This window comes from Siphateles boraxobius, unplaced genomic scaffold (assembly GCF_051911475.1).
Source record: "Siphateles boraxobius isolate OS27281-9 unplaced genomic scaffold, OSU_SipBor_1 19, whole genome shotgun sequence".
NCBI classification, from domain to species: domain Eukaryota; kingdom Metazoa; phylum Chordata; class Actinopteri; order Cypriniformes; family Leuciscidae; genus Siphateles; species Siphateles boraxobius.
This window is the reverse complement of record NW_027508799.1, coordinates 34,169,570-34,180,000: the sequence shown is the minus strand read 5'-3', so window position 1 is coordinate 34,180,000 and position 10,431 is coordinate 34,169,570. Positions and strand designations below refer to the sequence as shown.

Genomic DNA, 10,431 nt, shown 5'->3' with positions numbered 1-10,431 from the left:
ACCTGCCAACATACAGATTAAATAATAGAAAAAAAACTATACCTAAAAATATGGTCTAATACACAGCCAATCAAACCACTTGCAAATCATTCACTGTTAACACACCAAACACACTGACATTTATTATGCAATGTATTATATAAAGGCCTAATCAGAAATCATAATAAGTGTAACAGATATCTACAGCATTATTAGCATTTCACATAGCCTAGCTATATCTTCTCATTTTTTTTTTTTTTTTTAATTCTGGTTCCCTTGCAAATCTCCATTTGTACTTTTTTGTCTCTCTGAGTCCTCACTTTCGCATGTTTCCTCTTGCTATTTGCGGGCTGATTCTGGACAAGCATAATATTTTCTCTACGGTGTAATGCTGACAACCGACGGTCTTGGCCAGAGAAAGCTGAATGTGCTCATCTGAATCACAGCAGTATTAGATTATGCAGCAAGTATGCTTATGAAGACCAGCTGTTTCTACACACAGTCTACTGTCCAGCACATGCACACACACATCAGACACACACACATTCAGCATTCATGCTGCTTTCAAGTGTTGCGAGCAGAAATGCATGCTATTATAACTCGAAAATCAAACCTGCAAAGAAACAGACATGTTAACAGACCTTTGGAGAACATGCACATCTCTGCTGACTGTTTTTATTCCAGATTCAATATCTATTACACTGCAGATATTGAGTTCAGAAATCATACATGATTTAAACAGCATCCATCCTGCCTTCTCACATTTAGGGCTTAAAAAGTCAATAATTGTACAGCAGAGTTGCTTGTATTTTCCTGCAGATCTGTAATGTGTTGTTTTGCTCTGGTGCTTTCACTGTCTGGAACACTTAAAGGGAAAAAAAAAAAAAAAAGAGGACAAAGGATCAGAGAAACAGGAGACTTGATGCTTTTCTGGAAGCTGACGACACAGAAGATGTAAGGCTGATGTTACTAGACTGCTTGACAAGAGGAGAACATGCATGTGATGTGTGTCAGAGAGCACACACAGACACACACACAGACACAGACACAGACACACAGACACACAGACACAGACACAGACAGACACACACACACACACACACACACACACACACACACACACACACACACACACACACACACACACACACACACACACACACACACACACACACAGCTGGTTTCTTCAGGCCTGGAGGAAGTAACGCATCAAGAGAAATCCCAGAATGCCAGAACAAAGATATAACATATGTATGTATGTATGTATGTATATATATGTATGTATATATATATATATATATATATATAACATTGAGAGAATACAGAAAGATGTATGGAAAGTATATATGGAAATTCAATCATTTTTTTTTCGCTAAATCATCATGACCTTGCAATTATATGACATTATTATGTCAAAAATATAAGATTTATATAAGACATATAAAACATTTTTACTGCATAATTATGGCTATAACAAAATAATTGACATTAAAGTTATAAATTATAAAGTTAAGAGAGAAAAAAATATGTAAATTATGAAAAAATACACAATTCATTTTTATGTCAAAATGATGAGATAAAAAGATGAGATAAAAAGTCAAAATTATGACATTCAGTCATGGCTTTCAAGTTGAAATTCTAAGGTAGTTATGAATATTTGTTGTCCTCTTTATCTCATAATTAAATTCTTCTTAGGATCTTTAAACATCCTGGGATACATAAAATGGGATTCCCTCATTCAGGCATGGGCGAAAATCCCCACTAAACCAGATTTAGCTCTCAGTGAGGATGTGAAGCATCATCATATTCCCGAGGCAGGGCGCGGTCACGAGGATTTGAACACACCACTGTAAACACTGATGTCACATCTGAAAAAGCAGGATAGCGTGGCAGGAATAATTGGCAGCTAAACCATTTCCTACACAGCTGACAGCATCATCACTGACTAAATATTTACCTAAAGTTGTCAGCACCGCAATACAGTAAAGTGTTCGTCCTCAGTGTTTATCAGGCTGTAATTCTCCTCTTGTCCTCTGGGCGGCGATGTACACCATACAATTTTTCTAAGGAAAAAAAGGCACAAACAACAATTTCAATCATATTCATCAGTAGCTAATAAACTAACAAGAGTGATGATTTATTGTTTGATGAAGTCGACATGAATCACATTGGCCAGAATTAAAGAAAATGGCAGTATAGCCACTCTTTTGCATACTACACAAATTCAAACAAATGTATAAGGTGTGGTGCCCTCTTATGGTGAATATGAAATGTGAATACCTTGAAGACGTGGAGTATGAATGTCAAGAAGGCTTAATTTCATTCACAACGTTTCCCCCTTTAAACTGATATAAAATAAGGTAGCCTAGCTATAAAACAACTAATATAGACCTGTAATTAGTAGTCCTGTCTTATTTGACAATAAAATGACATTTAAGTAGCCTATTTATGTATTTTAGATAAGCTAGACAAAATATAATCTCTCAAAGCATTTAGTCACAAATTACTATTTTCTACCCTGCAAAATACAAATAAGAAAATGCACTGTAAAAATAAAAGTTGCTGCCTTACATTTTTAGGTACAATCAACTTGGATGTTCAAGTCATTTCAACTTAAATTACATTAAACTTACTTAAAAACATTTTGTTGAATATTTTATAACTTCTAAAGTTATTTTGATGAGTTAAAGCAATGTAAAAAATATGTTGTCATAACTTATAGATTATATATAAATAGATATATTTTTTACAGTGTACAACAAACAAAACAAAACAAACTTTAACAAAACAAACGTTTTTTATCACGTAGGCCTACAGTATTTTATTGAAATGCTGCCCATCTCACAGAGTGGGCTTGTTTTACACTCAAGTGTCAATGTTAGGACAAACAGAACAGATTTTTCTCAGACAAAACAAGCAAGAACAACAAACAAATCTCATGACCCATTTTCTCCAGTATGATAACTAGGGGTGACTGGTTATGATGGTTTATATGCGTCATACAACAGATTCAGGATAAGATTGAAATGTGCTCTTGTTCTGTATGTGAGGCTGAACGGATGCTAAACACTGGAAACCCCACGGCTTGAGTGCTCGAATGATAAGACATTAGGAGCGCTGCCGGAGGTTAAGGAGGTCTGAGGTTACAGATCCATTATTCTGAGCACATTAGAAGGGATTTGGTTTCGGGATGACCTTTCCTCTGTGCTCGTCTTCAGGGGTTCTGGGGGCCGTGTGGGGGGGCCGGTGATGACAACAATGACAAGATACTGAAACTTAATCTGAACCACATACTCAGAAAGTCTAAAGTACGTTTAGATAATTACCCAGCAAGCAATTTTGTGTTTAAAAGACTAATAGCTGTCCAAACACAGCCCTGAAAATTTTTAATAGATGTCTAAACTATAGCCCAAGAAAAGACTAGTCATCAATTAGATAAAGAAATGAAATGAGTGAAAAAATGAAACCAAACACCTTGTAATCACTGTTGACTTTGCTTACATGATGGAATATCATACATCTCGCAAGTTATTTGAGCAAAAACGACATGTAAGCAAATTCGAGGTTATTCTGGCTAGAAGTGTGTTACTCATAGCCGGACTATATCGGGTCTATAGACGGTGAAATGACGGCTATTACTTGTTGGGTAGTGGCTTGCTAAGACTATGAATGTTTATTGGCAATGTGTGAACAGCTTGTAATGAAACTTAAAATATAACTTCCTATATCGTCTATGAGAGTCTGCAGACTGATTTTTATGTGAAGTACTGAATCAAAAGGATGTGACGTTTACACACTCTCTCTCTTCTGTTTTATGACACATGAAATGACTGCTTATACAATGTTCTGAATAATGTTGAAAAAGCCATTCTGTACTGTAATGTGTCATGCAAATAAAAGGGATTTATTCACATTGTAGTCTCACATAGCCAGATCAAAATATACTTTATAATATCATAACATTTTAATACCTCATCTGTCGACATGATGCCGGTGAATGCCAGAACTGGTGCAAACATTTCCACATAGCTGCGATGCTTTCTGAACTGCTTTTTTCTCACCGCTGTCATTATTTTGTGTTTGTTATTAATGTATATTTACATATTCGTCTAACCGTCGCTCTCAGCAGCGCCAACGGCGTCGGGATGTTCATTAACAGTATTTCGCTGCAAAGGTATTTCCAACGTTTTCCAAAGAAGGATAAAGAACTTTGCCATGAGTATATCGCCTTGATTCACTTTCAGTCTCTTGTGCGTTACGAGTGTGAACACGAGTGGCATAGAAATAATTTTGTGATGTTATTTCCATCAAGAGGTGCTCAATCTTTTGGTCACGGTCTTGTATTGGCAATGCAAGAGTCCAGCACTCTGTGAAGTCTCCTCCAGCACATCCCATATGGTCATGTGTGTCTTCTGACATGGTTGTTTAAGAAATGAAAAGCAACACACTCCTTCAATTAGGGTTAGAAGAACTGTTTCTCCAAACATATAACATGCTAGAAACATAAAAATCCTGCAATAATGACCCAATCACAGACTCTTAAGCATTTACCTATTTAAATCTTTCTTGTTGTACTGTCTTTATGTTGATTTAAAAAAAACATTTAATAACAGTAATCAGCAATGTCATTGGCTATGTCATTAATTTTTTGGGGGGATTGCTATATGTTTTACATTACATGACAATTAGAATTGTATTTATTTATTTATATATCAGAAATGAGAGTTGGGAGAAAAGTACTTAATTGGACAATGCAAAAAAAGTTGCTAAAATGGCTTTAAATCAAAATATTTTTTCCCATTTTGATTATAGGACAAATATGATTTGTGAGAGGTTTTGTAAGATTAACCATTTCTGAAGAGCCATGTTTGTTATTGATGGGTTGGTTACATTAAACCGTTGGTAAATGAGTAACATGAATACATAACAGTTCCTTTTATCAACTTCTGATCGAGTGAGACGAGAGCAGCTGCATGTGCCACAATTTGAAATATCATTTAAATGTTTAAAAAAAAACATGTAAATATTGTGTTTGGGTGTTGGAGAGTGAGAAATGCTTATTTGCTGCATTTGGCACCTCTGAGAAACACTTCGTAAGGGATCCTTTCATTACAAACTGAAGCCATTTCTAAACAAATTAGTAATGATTCACAAGGGAAGAAACGGATTCATGCACACTGCTCATTAATGAACAGCAGATGTTTTAAACAGCGAGGGCATTTAGTAAAGCCCTGTTAAACACTAATGCGGATTAAAGCAGAGTTGCTGCTTTATGCTCTACTTAAGAAAATGTCCTTAGACAAACCTTGAATAGTAGCCATGCATTTTTTTTTGGTCTTAGGAAAAATGTCACGTTAACAATGACGCATTGCAACCCGCTCTACTAGAACAGGTTTTCCTGCTTTAATGTTGATTCCTCATATTCCCCATTGTTTAGGCTCCTCTCTTCCCAGTCTGTCAGTAACGCTCTGATTACTTCCTGTCTCTACTTCCTGTCTCTACGAAGCCCCTCCTTCTGAAAAGCACTCTGTGCTCTGATTGGTCGGCTGGAGCAATGTGTTGTCATTGCTCAAGCCCTTCAAGCGTGTTTGGGAAATGTCCCGTTAACCCGTTAACATAACTTTGCATACTCTCCATCCTAAATAGTATTCAAAACTAGAATTAGTGTCCCAAATCGTAGTATGTTGAAATGAGTATTCCAAAGAAACCTAGATGGTCTACTTTTTCCAGTAAGAATCCGAAGTGCAGATCCGTGCGCACCATACACCGCAAAAACCCCAGTGTTAAATTAACCCTCCTCAGAGTTTATTTGAGTCCACACTCAAGAGTGTTAAAAGTAACACTGAAGCAGTGTTAAAGTTAATGAGATAATTAAGTAATTAATTGAGTGATGATTGAGCATTAGTGATGAGCACCTGCTGTTAACAAGCAGAATCACTGAAGGAAAGAATCACCATTATGGTGATCAGTATTTGCTTTAGTTGAGCTCTTGACCCTTGACTATTTAACATTAGTTGTTTAAAAACTACAAACATGGCGAATGTGCGAGTCCGACAGTCAAGAAGAGAGGTTAGGATAAATGGGTTTGAGAGATTAATAATCAGTATCCTGACGAAAAGATATTTATTCAGTGTTATCCACATTATATTTAATCTGCAACAGCATTGTGAATTTTTTTAATGATACGTTTGGTCATTAACCTTTAAATGCATCATTATGCAAACACATGAGAAGAGTCTCCGCATGAAAGACCCACGACTGGCAGATCAAAATTAAATTCAATGTGGAGGATTTTAACTGTGACAAGATGATTGACTGGAAGCACATGACTAAGCGACAGATCGATCCGTTAAAGATGCGATAATGATGAAGTAGTTTGTCCCAAAGCTTGCCTACACTTCTGCAACACACTCAAAAGTATGTACTTTTTCTCCACAAAAACTACACACTACTAGGGCATAGTATAAGTAGGCGAATTGGGACGCTGCACACAAGTTTCAGCACACTACTAACTAACTCAACCAGGCCCCGTCCCTTTATTGCGTGTGAATTATTTAAATGGTGAATATTGTGACGTGTTCGTTCCCGGAAAACTCAAGACTACAATGGAGGCGAGTTCAGAAACACTGACACTGATGTAGAGAATAACTCTCTTTTTCATGCTCAAACAGCAACAATACACACCAAAGAAAAATTAACATGTTAAGGTCTGAAATTACAACAAGCAATTTCCTCTAAAAATTGAGACATTCGGTCAGAATACAGATGCAATCACAACCATTAGGTTGATCAACTCTTACAGTTGGGTCTTGTTGAGTCTCAAGGGACAGTGGCTGTTTTGTTTGTTGACGTCATAAATGGAAAGTATTCAAGTCCCTTCAGTAACAGCCAAATCTCTCCTGCCCAGAGAACAGTCACTGCGACAACAGAAGAAACACACCATACGTCATATTTCATCTCTTTAATTTGATCAGTGTAATGAGTGCAGAGACGGAACTGAAACCATGAAGATGTGCTACAATAACAATAATAAAATAAAAAAGTGCATTAAATGATTTCTATCATCCAAGACTCAGACTAACATTCATAAAATGATCTAGCTGTAGTGCCAATTACATCATGACAGACATGAAAATGATAATAATCACCATCTCATTCCTGGAATTATACAGTGTTTTTTTTTCTCTTAAAGTACAAAACTCATTTGAGCAGCTGCCGAGAGTCTTAACATCAACAAGTGACCATGCATGAAGGAAAAATATTTGAATAATCTTATAATCATAGAAAGCCTGTTTATTCCTCTCACAGAATTTTTTTTTCTACTGAAAAGTTGCTTAAGTCACAGAGTTTCGAGGCTGAAGTTATTCTAAGCTTTGTCAGTTTATCTTCTAATCTTTTTCACAAAGAGCAAAACACAAGATATACGGATAAATTCAGTCATAAATCCCAAAACGACGGGATCACAGTAGTTATTCACAGTGTACGGTGCTCATATGTTTAATAAAGTTGGATAAAGTCTCAGTATTTTTGTTAATAAACGCCCGGCTTTAGCTGCCATAGAGGTCTCAATGAAATGTTTGTTTTCTTTATTCCTCATATCGTCTGCATCTCAACGCCTTTTCACAGAAGACAAACTGAGATATGCATGAACTTGTTCCCATTTGGATGTAATTCTAAACAGTCTCGATTACAGAAGTCCAGCTGCCTAAAAGTGTTCGTATGAAGGCACTCAGTTGCTCTCGTCCTGTTTAAAGCTAAATGAGTCACAGTTCATCTCTCACAATCACTTTTGCTACGGTTTGCACGATCAGATGCTTGAATCTCGACATGCAAAAACTCCTGACGCGAGCAGCTACGAGGAGACTGTCCTCATAAATCCCGTAAAACAATCATACATACGCCTAATATTCAATAACCCTCAAAGCCCAGTGTTATTTGGTAAATCCTGCAGTGTGTGTGTATAATTGCAGTTCATAAGGTGTTTTCACGCTGCCAATGCAGCTACGCTTGTTTCTCTGAGGAAACGTTTCTCTGTCTCGCTGGTACAAATGTGCCCCTGAGAACCAGCGATTTATACCTGTGTGTATCCTGGGCTTTTCTGAGATTTCAGAATAGCCATTAAGGTGAATTATTAATATAATATTTAAAAATGATATCATATGACATTATCGTATGAAATGAAATAACATTCAAATAGAGTGGGGAGAATCGAGAAACTTTTATACAAGGAACTTCAACAACTCGTGCATCTCAGAACAACAACTCATGCTGTCAGATCGACTATTCGCATCTTACATAAAAGTTTGTGTGTATATATATTTATATATTAGGCTATATGAATGTGTGCATTTCTATCTGCACACACACACACACACACACACACACACACACACACACACACACACACACACACACACACACACACACACACACACACACACACACACACACACACACAGGCATAACTTTTATGTTAGATGCGATTAATCGATTTGTCCTGCAAGCGAAAAATGTATTATAATATTTTATAAAGTTGTCCCATTTTTAATCAGGGCAAGCTGTCATGTAAAATGTTGTAATTTTAAAGAATTAATTGTATTATTATTATTAATAATTTTAATTATAAATGTACTATATATATATTATATTATAAAATATGATTATATAAAAAGTATAAAAATTATGAATTACTATCACATTAATAATATACTATATATATTTTAATTCTATTATGGATTCATGATTTTTCACAATTATTTGACTATTTAAATAAATCACCTAATAGAAGTCAGGTTCACATTGTGTCAACTTACCCCATGCCCCGTTTAAAATAGTTTATGCGCTTTATGGTGTGTGTCTACAGAAACTTACTTTCAAAACTAGATATTTATTAGAATCACAACTATAGCCTGGCCTCCGCTATATATATATATATATATATTTACATACAGTAGTCAACATGTGGATCCAAACCTTTCATCAGAGTTATGCATGAATTGTAAACAACACCCGTTATCGTCTTAGGACAACTTTGATGACCTTTTTTGAACCACTTGTTTTGAACCACAAATGTTGACTACTGTATATTAGCCTAATAATAATAATAATAAAAAAACTTTCTCAAGCATCAAAGATTCAAATGCCTTTTTTTCCTGGTCCAACATGCAATCTGTCCTTCTCCTCGTCATCACCACACACAACCCTCATCAGAATATTAGACAAGACGTCTTGATACAGACTCAGACAAACCCATCCAGGAAGATACAGCAATGTCACCAGTCCCATGAAATTAAAGGGATAATGGGAATAATCCCAGGAACATGCGCCGAACTGCCTGAGAGCGAAGCCCCAGCTGAACTCCCAGGCGTAGATGAAGCAGATGTAGATGGGAAGCCTCTTCCAGGTTCTCCATCCTCTCCTGAAGTGCAGGTGCAGGTAAAGCTTCTCCACCACGAAGCTGCAGCTTCCATACATGAAGAAGGACCACAGGGATGTGTGACCCTTCAAGGTCCGGTCCTCTTTCTCAAACAGATTAAACACAGAAGTGAAGACCACCTCATCCAGAAACCCATGCATCCCGAAGAACACGAAGCGGAGGAGTCCGGGTAACCCGTTCGCGCGAGAGGATCTCAATAACACCCTGTTTTTCTGATACTGCAGATGCAAGACGCCTTTATGAAAGATGTTTGAGAAGTATAAAGCGAGCATGTAATGCACAACGAGCTGCGTGATGGAAACCACGCTGATGTTCTCCGTGCAGCTCACCAGATTCCCGATTAAAATCTGCAGGCAGATGTACAGGCACGGGTAGAAGACGAGGTGGAAAACGACCGGGCGCCCGTGGAAGCATCTCTTCTGCTGGTAAATCTTCTCCAGAAGCAGATGCGTGATGGAGTGCGCGATGCACAGGTACGGAGAGGAGAATCCCAGCAGTGTGAGGTCGTTTTCATCCCTAAAGTGGCGAGCGGAGGACAGAAGGATGTCCAGTGTGACTCCGTGCATCCCGTAGAAATACATGCGCATCCACTGCGGTAAAGAAGCGCTCGCGGGCGCGTGTCGAGCTGTGTCGCGCGCCCCCGGGTTCGTCATCATCATATCTCTCCTTAAAACACACTCAGATGTCGATGCGTCTTTGTTTAAAAGCCAATTGAGTCGCCGGTGACCCGCTGGACCCCCGCGAAGGCACACAATCTCACTGACCGCATTCGTGCTCTATCATTGGAAAGTGCGGAATGAGAAGAGAGAGAAAATACAGAGACATAATAACACTCTCCACCAGAGTGCGCTGTCCTACTCATCCAAAAAAACGCCCCTAAAGTGATACGCATCATACACAGTTCTTTACAACAACACAATATTATATTATATTATATTATTTTGTTGGATTATTTATTTTATTTTTGTATTGGTTATTTTTCAAAAATAAAATAAAAATATTATATTATATATCAT

General features: G+C 37.3%; 1 protein-coding gene across 4 annotated transcripts in view; it reads right to left on the bottom strand.

Annotated features, from left to right (window-relative positions):
• Positions 1 to 10,197, bottom strand: part of tmem229a (transmembrane protein 229A) — a 10,979-nt gene extending 782 nt beyond the window's left edge. Inside the window, exons 1-3 of one of the 4 annotated variants that reach the window (XR_013205432.1) lie at positions 9,229 to 10,197; positions 1,937 to 2,042; positions 300 to 414 (exon numbers count right to left, since the gene is read on the bottom strand). Coding sequence is in view for 2 of the 4 variants with exons in the window: in XM_077235213.1 (XP_077091328.1) it covers positions 9,115 to 10,074 (960 nt within the window). In the remaining 2 variants the exon portion in view is untranslated. Of the gene's footprint in view, positions 1 to 299; positions 415 to 1,724; positions 1,848 to 1,936; positions 2,043 to 6,779; positions 6,884 to 8,994 lie in introns of those variants that run through there. The other 3 variants (XR_013205433.1, XM_077235214.1, XM_077235213.1) reach the window with 3 other exon arrangements.
• Positions 10,198 to 10,431: the final 234 nt, after the last annotated feature.